Source organism: Abrus precatorius, unplaced genomic scaffold (assembly GCF_003935025.1).
Source record: "Abrus precatorius isolate BTA unplaced genomic scaffold, Abrus_2018 Scaffold3, whole genome shotgun sequence".
NCBI classification, from domain to species: Eukaryota; Viridiplantae; Streptophyta; class Magnoliopsida; order Fabales; family Fabaceae; genus Abrus; species Abrus precatorius.
In genome coordinates this window covers 355,108-368,734 of record NW_020874373.1, presented here as the reverse complement: position 1 = coordinate 368,734, position 13,627 = coordinate 355,108, and the positions used below count along the sequence as shown (strand labels likewise).

General features: G+C 29.3%; 1 protein-coding gene across 1 annotated transcript; it reads left to right on the top strand.

Moving 5' to 3' along the window:
• The first annotated feature begins 3,149 nt into the window (after window positions 1-3,149).
• Window positions 3,150-13,251, top strand: LOC113863415 (protein CUP-SHAPED COTYLEDON 3-like). The gene is made up of 3 exons (XM_027496985.1): window positions 3,150-7,765; window positions 10,147-10,412; window positions 12,601-13,251. The coding sequence occupies exons 1-3, from the start codon at window positions 7,597-7,599 to the stop codon at window positions 13,018-13,020; spliced, it is 855 nt and encodes a 284-aa protein (XP_027352786.1). The 5' UTR covers window positions 3,150-7,596; the 3' UTR covers window positions 13,021-13,251.
• The last annotated feature ends 376 nt before the right edge of the window (window positions 13,252-13,627 follow it).

Here is a 13,627-nt window from a genome sequence, read left to right as displayed (position 1 = left end):
GATTTTCATGTCTTTTGCATCAAACCTCATGAATGAAACCATCCTATTTTTGTTCATTGATCCAAAAACTACTCTAAGGCTGTTTTTATTAATATTTGTCGTTGGATTAGTCTCTATTGATATAATATTTATTTTACAAACAAAAATATTAGTATACATTTATAGATTTACATTAACAAACAATTTCACTAATACAAAACATTAATAGGTTATTAATACATTAATAGGTTATTAATACATTAAATGTTAGTGTAACACATCTTGTTATTAGTATAAACTTATAATATTTTTACTAATAGTTTAATTTTTATCATATTAAGGAAGACAATCCTAATATTTGATATTTTTTTTATCCATTAATAAGTGATAATTTATTATAAAAAAATCACATCTTATAATATTATTGTGCTTGCATATGAAAAAAAAATTCTTTGTTAATGCCTAGCTCATGCCAACTTTTTTACCTATTCACAATTGCCTTTTTTCAAAATGTTGAATGAGACATATTGAAGACATTGTCAAGTTTCAAAAGTATATACACTGTAATGCAACAAACTTACTGGCTATAATAATATTTTATTATTGATAGACTTTAACTTTGTTAGGAAAATTATTAGTGGTGTATCAAACTATTAACTTGTTTAAACTTTTGAAATAAGTAATTTTGTAATCATAAGAAATTTGAATTGCATCATATTAAATTTAAAGTTTTATTTAAATTAATTTAGACTGAAACATAGTATAATTTAATAATTAAATCAGATAATTATTTTAATTTAAATAATCGATTTAAATTTTATTATAAACACTCTTAATTTATTATTATAAGATATGTATGCAAATATTATTTTTATTATGATATATTTTATGACATCATTAAAATGATTTAGACTAATATTTTAAGAATGTATATTTGTCTCATTTAATTATGTTTTTTTTATTTGGTATGAAATATAAGTATATTAGCGCGTGTGATATATGTGCTATTATATATTTAGAATATACTTTGAAATTATTAATTAAACATGTCAAATATATATAAAAAAAAGTTATAATTTAATCATATCACTGTAAACACTGATGGAATTTTACTTAAACTTTTGTTACGTATGATTCATAATTAGTTGGACTATTCATGTATACTTTGTTGAGATATTCTGTATTCTCGTCTAGTATAGTCAGAATTATTTTTTGAATAATGGTATTTTAATACTTAATTTGGGTGTTTATATTATATACTGTATACAAATTTAAAAATAATTATACTATAATTGTATAGGATATTTGGTATAAACATTCAAAATGGATGTTAAAATAACATAATTTTTATTTTTCTAATAAGATACAATTTAATAATTATAAGCTTTCTTATTTAAAGTTTTAACCAGATAAAATATAATGCGTTCTTACATTCGCTTCTATATTCTAAATAATTATAATTATCAAAATAATTTGTCATATTATCATAATATTTATTATAAAAATAAATTTTATCAATATAATTTTTATTAATGTCATATTGTCATAATGATTTTGTATATAAATTTTTTATACATAATTAAAATATTTATTAATCTATAATTGAACAGTAATTATTTATTTATTTTTAAAAATTTTAAAAATTGACAATAGAAATTTTTAGCACTTTAATTTTTTTATATATAATTTTTAGTTGTTCCATCTTTGAATCTTTACACTTGCACCTTTTTAGTTTTCATATTTTTGTAATTTTTTCTAAAATCTCATATTTTGATATATATTATTTTTAAATATTGTATAAAAATAATCAAACTTAAAAATATACCAAGTACTTGTCTTATACCTGTGTAAATGTTCGTTAAATGAATTTTAGATGAGATTAGAGTTATTTAATTATAGATAATCATATAATTAAAAAGTATTAATTTTTATAATGATTATTTTAAAATTTATATCAACTAATTTTTATTAGTTAAAAGTGTAAATTTTTTTATACTTAACAATATATTAAAATAAATTTAAATACACTAATAATGTAAATAATTATATTCATAATATATTATAGTTAATTGATAATTTAAACTTTTTACATTAACAATGTAAAAAATTAAGCTTGTATGCGTGTATACATGTACGTATATTTTAATAGTGACCTAAACGTGTGAGAGTACGGAATGAACTATTTTGGTTATGTAAAAATATGAATAAGAGAATTTGAGGTTAAAGTTAATAGAGTTTGCTATTCTTTCCTCTCATATATAATAAAATTATTTTCTCTTTTGAGAGGAACATAGACTTTAAAATTAATTGTCAAATCATATTAATTATTATTTTGTTTGTGTACTCTTATTGTCATCTGTATAATTTGGAACGCAGAAAGGTTTCAACATGGTGGCGTCTTTCATCAAGTTGTTAAAATTAGTTGCTTAGCAAATGATTAGTACACTGGCCATGGTTCCAAAATTCTAACTAATTAATTACGATAGATTGAGTTTAATCTCTGAACCTTTATTATATAGTATGCACCATTATCTAGTTTCCTTTAAAAATATGATGCTCGAGTTTCTTAATAATAAATCGTATCTGAGGTCTCTGTACGTGATTGACGATGCTTATGCTTGTAGAAATCAATTTCCTACGATTTCAAGCTATCACAAGAATCTTTCGATGTGGTTTCGTTTTTTTTTTTTTCTTCTTTAACTTTTAATTTTAAATTATAGCAAATTATTAAGCTGAGAAAGACATAAAGTCATAAAATGTGGGTCACGAATCATTTATCCATTTGAGAGAGCCATCGATCTCATTCCCAAATCATCAGTTATTGTATTTTATAGGTGCATTCGTGAAATTCATGTGATAATAAATTTCCACACAATATTACTAATCTACTAATAAAGGACACGCTACGTTAGCTTTGTTGACAAAGAGGAATAGCTAGTGATTCTGGGGCTAGCCTGGTACCTTTCGTAGACTATGTTACCTCTTAAAGGATTATTACAATGCGACAATGTGACAGGAATCAAATCGCACATATGCCACCAAAAAACAAAATAAAAATAAAAATTACAACATGACAATGATCAAGTTACACATATCCAACTAAAAACAATCAACCGAACTTTCATTTTCATAAAATATAATGTACGAATACTTTTGAGTGGGGACAATTAATAAGAGAAATTAAAGAATATGGTTTATTTTCTCTGCTTTGAGCAAATGAGTATTTAAACAATCACCTTATTGAATAAGTCACTGAAATTGGGTTACTGATGAGGGACCTGTACAGTTTAAAGGAGATCATAAGTTAATTTGGAACCTTATTATCATTGGTATAGCTAGAAAAAACCATCACCTTGGATTAAAAGAACTTTTGCTTTCCGTTCATGGATTTGCTTATGGATAAATAACACTGCTAATCAGTTATGACATTTTTCATGGAAAGGCATACTTAATATGAAAAAGGGTGAAATCTTACAAGTTAATTAGTTTTCTTCTAAAAGAAAGCAAGGTACTTTCATAATGATAAAGTAGGGTAAAAGTAATGGCCAAACATGAATTCCCTATCTTATCAGGCAAAATAACAATATTTTCAAAAAAGCGCCAAATATAAAGTGAAACGAGATATTTCTCTTTTTAAAAGTGGATTTTGGAATTGGAGTGCAAAAAATGCCATTTTTTCATGGTTAAAGTTTTATGGAAACTCTATCTCAAGACTATTTTGAATCCGATTAAAAGCTATTTAAACAAATAAAATTATTTCATGATATTTGAATTTGTAACTTCGTGTAAATTATTTAAACTCCTAAGTATTCATTAAATTATATTCTAGTCTATAGACAAATAACTTATCAGATATGCTCCAACTTCGGAAGCAGTTGCCACAAAAAGTAGTTAAATATCCCTTCTTCTCTTGTCCCCCACCCCCTACTTTGTCTCTCTCCACTATTATCACTTCCTTCGTCTGAATATGAATATGATCCATGAATCATCGTGACTGTAAAAATATAACTTCCGCAGAGTTTTTTTTTTTTCTTTTCCTTTTTCTATATTTGAGTAAGAAGTTAAGAAAAGTACACGAGAATTGTATGTGCTTTCGCTTTAAATGTGTGGAGAAAGAGAATTGTCAATTAGAGAATTAATTAAGTACATAATAATTAGCCGTAGATTAATTAAGAAGCATGAAATAGTAATAAATTAAAATGATTTGCTTGTCACGCAAATCTTAGGACAATCGTTGGAGATGTTCTTTAAATGTTAAAAAGAGAGGCTGAAAATTAACATACAGTGGTATCTGTGGGACCTGAGAGAAGTGACGTTGATAATGATATCCCACATGAGAGAAAATAGTAGGGCAAAGAGAGTGGGAGAATGCCACGTGGTCATGGGAGCAGCTTCGTTCTTACTTGGCTGGAATTGATTGATCACTGTGATAGAAAAACCTTCGAGACTGATCAACAACAATCATTGAGGTCCCACTTAAAATTAAATTGAGAAAATAATATAAAAATCATGTGAATTGGAAAATGAAAGATTATTTACTGAGAGCTGAGTTAAATAATATAAAGATTATTAAACATTTGTTGAAAGATTTGGTTAGCTATAGGGTGTAACTAGCAATGAGAAAAAGACTTAAGAAACACACATTGGATGAAATTATTGGCCCTAAAGAGAGGGGAGAGGAATATTAAGCCGTCACTCATTCTCCAACATCATCCACCTTCACCCAACAAAAGTTCCATCATTAGACTAAATCCCTAACCTTCGCAATCATTTGTATTATCTTTTCCCTCGGTAAGGATAGTCATAATTTTATTATAGAATAATCTTCTACGTCACGCCCTGCCCATGACGTGTATATTCAATATGTGGCACTCTTATTACATGTGTCTTCTAAAGCATGCTCAATTCCCGTTGATTCAGGGTTTCGATTTCAAAGAATATATATTGTGAACAAGTTATGTTGATTTAATTTATGTGTCCCCCTACTAAGACCTCTCAGTCATTTTCGCTTTTCATTTTACCTAGCTAGCTTGTCATCAAAAGGATTCGGTGACAAATCATGATTCAGCCAGATTTTACTAATTCATATGCTGCTTCTACCTCTAGCTATTGCTATTTGACATTTATAGACCTTCGTTAAAAAAAATTTAGCAAGTAATATGATTACATATTTACATTAGCCCTAATAATCATTTAATTGGCCCCAGTGGTTTGTCCCACGTACATGAATATCACTGTTTCTCCGACAGGACCATATTAAACGATTAATGACCAAGTTCTCGTTTCAATAACGTACTGTGTTATCGTTCGTGCCACATATAACTTCACAACGGGACCACATTGATCAGTTCCCCTTTCTTGCAATGGCGAAAAAGGCCCATCATCTGAATGTGCAAAGTGACCAATTTTACAAGTAATCCTGCTATATCTTCCTAAGTTAGATCTTAATGTAAGATACTAAGTCCTTTTTAATTTGCCCCTTTTGTCACACTCAGAGACAAATCCCATCTCGCTAAAGCTTAAAATAAATGCCATGTAGTTAAGGTACATAATCATAAACAGACAGAGATTAACAAATATTTTAAAATGCATACAAAACTTTGAACTGTTTAAAAAGGGTATAATTAATAATGTTTAGTGTAATTAAACTGAATATGTAAATATAAATATTACCCATTATAATTATTATGTCTGGTCAAATAGAGGAAGAAAAGATCAGAGGAGGAATCGCAATGGAGTCATCATCTGTCACATACACACCCCTAATTATTATATAATTTCGATGATACATGTTTTGACAAATATTCATTTTGTCCTCATCTACATTATTATTGCCGTGCTAGCAATTGCATCCCTCATCACCCAGCCAGAAACAAAAAGCAAAGAAATCACCTATTAGAAACTCCGTTTTTGATAAGTGTAGAAAGTACAACATGGCTTGATTATCATTCCTGTTAGGTTCTCCATCACAAGGGGCAGAGGGAGCCCAGATAGAAGACAATTAATAAGGCTACCCCACACACCCCCGCATGATTCCAAACTATCATTCTGTGATCAAGAATGGAACAGATGGGACTTCTAACTTCATGATTGGCATTAAATTCTATTTCCAGCTACTTGAATTATTTTCTCTTATTTCTTAGAGCTGTCACATGTTAAATTTATTCACAATTCATCAAATGCTCACGTGCTAGTTGCCCAATTGAATCTTGGGACTTCCATTAATAATTTAATTGTAAAGCAATCAGGGACACATCTGGATATATTCTAAATTAATAAACAAGTTCTCAAACTTTTCTACTATGGTATGTGTCATTTGCTTGCTAACCTATTACCTTACCTACCAGTGGAATGGAACAAACAGATACAGCCACGCTTGTCTGTTGTGAACAGGAACAAAATTAAAAGGCGCACCATAGAAAAAGACTCCAAGAATGTATATAACAAGAGTGCATGACCAAAGTACTGAAAAGCAATAAAAAAAAAGACCAAAAAATCGTGATTTTGGGATGATCTACAAGTAATAACCTTGATTCAATGTACCCAATAAAACAAATAAAAACTTAACTAATTGATTAATTAAGAATTTAAGATTCGTGCGTCAATCTAGAAAACCAAAGCCAGAAAAGTGTTGGACTACTACCAATGAGGTCTCCTAGCTTGACATATTCAACTAAACTCCTCAAAACTACTTTAAACTGGAGACGACAAATGCTGAGAGAAGAAAAGTTAACATTAAAGTATTGGATGGATATAGATGAGGGGACTCTGGTCACAGAGAAGTGTACATTTTTACGAGCACTCTATAAAATTATAAAAACATACAAAAATTTGTATAGAAGTATAACGTAAATTTATACAAATTTAAATCTTCTTTAGTTGGGCAACATTCTATCCAAGGAATTGGAATCTACTGCTGTCTTTGTTTGGTGTTCTCTGTTCCATCAATTATAAGGTGTTTTGTTCATAGTTAAGAGGTGATATTCTCCCTAATTAATTTTTAGTTTTTTATGTCCAAATATTTTTTTTATTGGAGAGACAAAAAATAAAAATAAAACAAGAAATGAGGACAAATGATTTGATTTCCTGTGCAGGTGCAAATTATAGTTGTGATTTGTGACACAAAAAGTTACTCTCATTTAGTTACTGTTATTTGATAGTTTTCTCCTCTAATTAAGGGAAGATAATGGAGGAAAGAAACTTTTTTTTTTTAAGAATAAAAATAAAAAGGGCATTTTGGAGGGTGTGTCTGAGTGATATTATTGTTCTACCCTTGTTTGTCAGGAGGTTTCTTGTAACTTTGGTTTTTCTTGAAACTTCCTACTATAACTAACCACTAACACAAGCATGTCCCTGCTGGAATATTTAGTAAGAAATTCTAATTAAATGGCAAAGTCTCATATCTTTCCAACTATATATACACACGCAGTACCAACCTTTCTGCCTCTATAACTCAATATTTCAAATACCCAGAGGGAGTAACTTCTTCAAAAGCTTCAATTATATACATTATCCACATTCCCACCTCTACAAAATACTCATTAGATTTCCCTCTCTCTTTCTCTATCAACTCTTTCATATCTTTACTCTGATCATTTCCTTCAAACCCCAAAAATCATGGGTCTCAGAGACATTGGTGCTTCACTGCCTCCTGGGTTTCGGTTTTATCCGAGTGATGAGGAATTGGTATGTCACTACCTTTACAAAAAGATCGCAAATGAGGAAGTTCTGAAGGGTACCTTGGTGGAAATTGACCTCCACATATGCGAACCATGGCAACTTCCTGGTATACATATGTTATCTGAATTATGTTCATCTAGCTCGTTAATTTTAATTTTTTTCTGAAACGTATATGGTTGTCTCCTTTGTTAATTTCTGAAATTATCATCTTTTCCCATTTGTTGTCTTTCTTTAATTATGTTGGTTTGTTTGTTATAATTAAGAAATATAATAATTACATCGATTAATTACTTCACATTCACAAAACAGATGTCCTTTTGTCTTCTCATAAACCTGTGTCTATAGCTATTGTGTTGGCATGTGTCTTCATAAACCTGCTAGACGAACATGTCTGGCATATGTTGTTAAATACGGAGAAGTGGGAGAGAGAGAGAGAGAGAGAGAGCTGATGAGAGAAGAACATAAAGGGGATCGAGGTAAGAGGAGGGGTTATCACATTTACATTCACGACACTGAATTAAGTTCATCAATGATATGATTAACGTAATGCCAAACTTCTTGATGAATAGTTGAATACTCTGTCTCTCTGTCAAAAAAATAAAACGTTCTTTGTATTAGTAATTAATTTTTATAATTAACATATTCAACTTGATATATTTGCCAGAATAATTGTTTTTGTCTTTTCTATATTATGGGCTCTTTTTTCTTACCCTACAAGCACATACCAAACATGTTTCTTTTTTGTTCGATATAGTATTAAATGAAGATTGAAACGATGTTTCTGAGCTCTATGCTGCAAATAGAGTTAGTTTAGATAAAATATTTATAAAAAGAAAACAAAATAAAGTAGAACAAATTAGATTTCTTGTACAAACTAAAATAAACTTAAATACATTAAAAAGTTTTATATATTTTTTCTTCAATTTTTATAAATTAGAAATTGAATATTTATCTTAATTAAAAAAAAAACTATAAACTGAAAATTTGTCTAGTTGGGGCCATGGTCTCTCATCTGTCTTTTTCCGGGTTCGATTATTCATTATTCTCTTCCTTGGTACTGCCAATTACTTCTTTCAGTTTAAACGGCTTCATAAAGTATTTTATTTTTGCGGATAATGCTTTATCCATTTGCAGTAAAATACAAAATATAAGGCTGCCAAGTAATACTTTGATTTAGTTTCCCATATTTGTGTTTTGGATTATACATATAAATAAATTCACAATTTACACAGCCTATATGCATGCACCACACTATCGTACATTCATATAAAATTATTTGGCTTATTTTTCATCATGAGTCAATCTGGGCCATATTTTTATAGTTATCATATATTTATTTCGAATAAGCATTGTGCATAGCTGGATTCGTTTGCTTCTAATTCTGTGAGTGATCGTTAGGTTTCCCACTCGTCATGAAGTGGAGAAACCAACCCCCTTCAACACAATATAGAGCCCTAGCACGGGAGCTTTTACAGGCTGGAGCATAACTCTTATTCAAGTAGTTTATTGATTCATGCATAGAATCGTGTCCCTTCAGTTATTTATTTTTTTCTTTTGGTTTTAGTGTTCCTTTAATTTTTTTTTCAGTCTAAGGTTAGAGAACATGGAATATAGCATCCCTTTAATTTGAAAATTGTTTGTTATAATTTATAGAGAGCTTGTACTGAGTGCAAAGCAGAAAGAAAAAATAACAAAAGATATAAAAAGTAATATGATAAAATATATAAAGAAAAGAGAAAAATAAAAATACTATAAGTATAAAAAAGAATTCTTGTAAATTTACCCTTACATGTGTATAAATATTACCTATATATAATTGGTAACTATTATTTATTATTACAAAGTTGACAAAGCAATACTTTTCTACCAAGAAAACCAAGATTGATGTCTTTAATAAACGGTGACACACACATACGTGTATATACGCCTCAGTTACCTTTCTTGGACATGACATGACGCGCTATCTAGTTGATTTTTACTCGTTAGCATTCATATTATGTGCGAATATGTAATTATCAACTATATGTTCCCTCATAAAATATAATTAAAGGCAACTTTTATACATGAAAGGACATACGTGATCTTTCTTGCGTAGAATATTTAGTCCTCTTTTCATGCACAACATTATGAAAGCTGTGAAAGGCGGTAAGAAGAGAGAGGGTGAAACAGGCCACGCAATCACATATTCAGCAAAATAGCCAAAACCTTGAAAATTCCAAGTTCCAACCACTTATGTTGGTGTAATCAATCACTACGTTGTTGTCATCTTTGTCCGGTAGGATTGGAAAATTGAAAATTTAATGTCATTAATGTACTAGGTGGCATGTGAAAATGATTCTACAATAGACCTAACTATTATTATTAATTTCATGAACACAATTGATTGCACGTACTATTATACCTCACCTTGGTCATGTGTTGTCTGTCTGGTTGCTATATATATAAAAAAATTGACCGGTCATGTGTTGATGCATGCGCACTGTTCAGAGGTGGCTAAGCTCAACGCAAATGAATGGTACTTCTTCAGCTTTCGGGACCGCAAATATGCGACAGGGTATAGAACCAACAGGGCCACTACATCAGGGTATTGGAAAGCAACGGGGAAGGATCGTATGGTGCTGGATCCAACCACGCAAGAGGTTGTAGGGATGAGGAAGACATTGGTGTTCTATAGGAACAGAGCTCCAAATGGCATCAAAACTGGATGGATCATGCATGAGTTCCGCTTGGAGACCCCACACATGCCGCCTAAGGTTCGTTTCCACTTTCCCTTTGTTAGCTTTTGCTCGTGGGGTGCATCTTTGTTTCCTTTTTTAAAACAAAAATAGTATGTTTCAAATTTACTTTTGAGAATGGTCTGATTTGTTAAAAGCTAATTTTATAACGTGATTTTAAAATATATATTTTTTAATAAATGTGTTAAAATTATAATACTTGCATAAGTCACTATAAAAGAAAATATCATTAATTTATTAATTATTTAGTGTTGTAGCTTTTAACTGATAAAAATTACACTGTTGTAAGGTAGTTGGTTTGATTAATATGATTAAGGTCAAATCTTTTGGTAGGAAAGGTTCTTTGTCTTCTTTTGATTGGTGTTCAAATCCTTCGGGTGTATATTCATCAGATTTGGTAATTTGAGATGTGTAAGGATTAAGACTTGCTTATAATATCCACTGTACTTTTTTAATACTATTTTGCTTATATTGTCAGCAGATAATTTTTTTAGTATAAAAAATTAATTTATATTAGTATTATATTTCATCTTAGTGAATTTCATCATGTTATATATGCTAATAATTTAATTGTTAATCATAAAAGAGTTATATTATTGAAAGTAATTAACATTTTCTATACAATAATCAATGACTTTTTTAGTGAGTTGAGATTTAAAATGAATGTTTTTCAATGTTATAAGACATAAGCTATTCTAAGAATTGTCAAAACGAGTAAATTTAGCTCACAAAATGTTTGCCTACTAAAAGTTGGACATGACAGAGAGGCCATCTCAACTCACTTCTAAAGTGAGTTAAAAAAAATGTTAATATGACTTAATTTACTTATTCAGTTAGTAAATTTATTGGTTGATTTATCAAATAAAAAGCATTATAAAAATTTATAAAATCCAAAAACATATAAAATTTTCATAAAAATATATTTATTATCATTTAATAGCTAATCTCTATTATTATGTTAAACTAATTTTCAAATAATTAAACTTTTAATTATATATATATTAATTTAATTTAAATAAATAACTCAGGGTTTTTTTTTTTTTTTTTTTTTTTTGCTGATACTTAGGGGTTGATTTAGCTTACCATGGAATCATCTATTTAATAGGTAAGTTAGGACTGAAAAAAAATTCAAATATATAACTTAAGAATCAACTTCTATGTAATCTAACTTACTAAAAACTCACCACAAGTGAAGTTGGCTTGCGAGTTAAAATATATTTGTATCAGCTCTAGGCATTGCTAACATTAAATTCATGGTTGATAGTTACATCTTTAAAAATTGTGATGAAAAACCCTTCATGCTATTTAATGTTATACATAGATAATCCAAGTTGTAATACTTGACCATGATCTATGATTTCTGTTTATGTAATATGAAAAAAACCACTAAATCATATTATATAACTTTGTACACATAATAAAAATATTTAACCCATGAATAAGTTGTGTTTCGTATTCATCATTTTATATCAATTACATAGTTCTGAAATTTAAATTTAAAATTATATATATTAGTAAAAAATAATATACAAATATTTTAATAAATTTAAGTTATCATTTATTAAATATTCATTCTGAAAAAGGTAAAGTAAATTAACACATAGATGTTAAAATAGTGTAAATCTTGACAAAATTTTTAGTAAATTACATTTTTAAAATATTAAATAAATTAAAATTATAATTCACTGACTTTTTTTAATAATAATTAGAAGTATATTAACAAAACTACACACGTTTATAAGGAAATTAGATCTAGTGGGGAAAACATGTGCACAGATTCTCCCTAAAAAGACACGACAGATTTTCCAACCTCTTTGTACTGAAGTTGGATGCTATCAACTTTAGCACCATGGAAAGAGAGATATAAAGAAGAAAAAAAGTAAAATACATTTTTAATCTTAATAGATATTATTTAATATAACTTTCATTTTTTAAAGTTCTTTATAAATTGGAATCCTCTTCATGAATATATTTTTATTATCACTCAACGATAATCAAATATACAATGAGGATTGTCGTGATTCAATTCCTTTGTTACGGATGAATTGCTGTAAGCCATAAAATAAAATATAATCAGTAGGGGAAAAAACGAAGAGTATTGTTGTCTTTACTGTGTATTTTTTGTGTGAGGATAAAGTTGATTTACGCGTATATTTCAAGTTGACAATTATTTTTGCTAATTAGGTAAAACCTTTGTTGATTACAGGAGGACTGGGTGTTGTGTAGAGTCTTCCACAAAAGCAAAGAAGAAAACAGTTCCAAACTAAGCACGCAACTTGTGTACGAGACAACACCTCCATCCCTAACTTTGGCTTCGTCATCTCCAACCAACCAATCCATCCCTGTTGGGTATAACAGATTTCCCTCTTTCTCTTCCTCCATGCCAACCCATCATCACTTCAACCCCACCCAAAACAATTCTTTGATGAATCTCCTTCACTTTTCTCGGGAAACAAACACCAACAATAGCACTGTTACTCATATTAGTACCAAAGGTGATGATGGGTATGGCTTCTTGTGGGACATGGATCTAGAAGAAAATAGCCTAGATGATGGCGTGGCTTCAAACTTGGACGCAATAAGATTCGACCTTGATAATAATAATAACAATATGGTCTTGTTGTAAAGATGTGTTGTGTTATGTGTACATAATCATATAGCTATATGTGGTTCATATCTCATAAATTGTCAAAATTCGTTGATTTGTGAAGTATTTATGGTGTTTCGCTTTGAGGGGCAAGTCACATGAAAGATTGGGATTAGTTGTTCCAACGTTGTGGTATGTTGTTAAAGTGGTAGGGTTATTATATAGTGTGTCCTTTAGGCATTTCGTAATTATTATTTACTTCTTTTATTATTTTGGGGATAGGGCACTGTGAATCCTTTGTATACAATATCTGCCTATTTGTAATTAGAAATAGTGTTTATATTTTGTCTTTCTTCGTTAATTTCTTTTATTTATTGTCATCACTGAAAGCTCTTACTGCGAGACTGAAAGTCCATATATATAACCTACAATTATTTGTGTGAATCAACCGATCGATCGTGACATGCAAACTGAAGCTTGTGACAACAATTTTATTTTGGAAGGAACAACATTATATTGTACTTTAAAGAATGATTAACCTCGTACTTAAATGGCTGAGGGGTATCTTTCGAGAATTATAAAAAAGAAACGTTAGACCAAAGGAGATGAGTTAAAAGAAAAGAAAAAGAAGGTATGGCCACTTGGC

Coding starts and splice junctions, on each gene's coding strand:
- LOC113863415 (XM_027496985.1), top strand. CDS start 7,597: ATGGGTCTCAGAGACATTGGTGCTTCACTGCCTCCTGGGTTTCGGTTT. Junction 7,766..10,146: donor CGAACCATGGCAACTTCCTG/GTATACATATGT, acceptor CGCACTGTTCAG/AGGTGGCTAAGCTCAACGCA. Junction 10,413..12,600: donor CCCCACACATGCCGCCTAAG/GTTCGTTTCCAC, acceptor TGTTGATTACAG/GAGGACTGGGTGTTGTGTAG.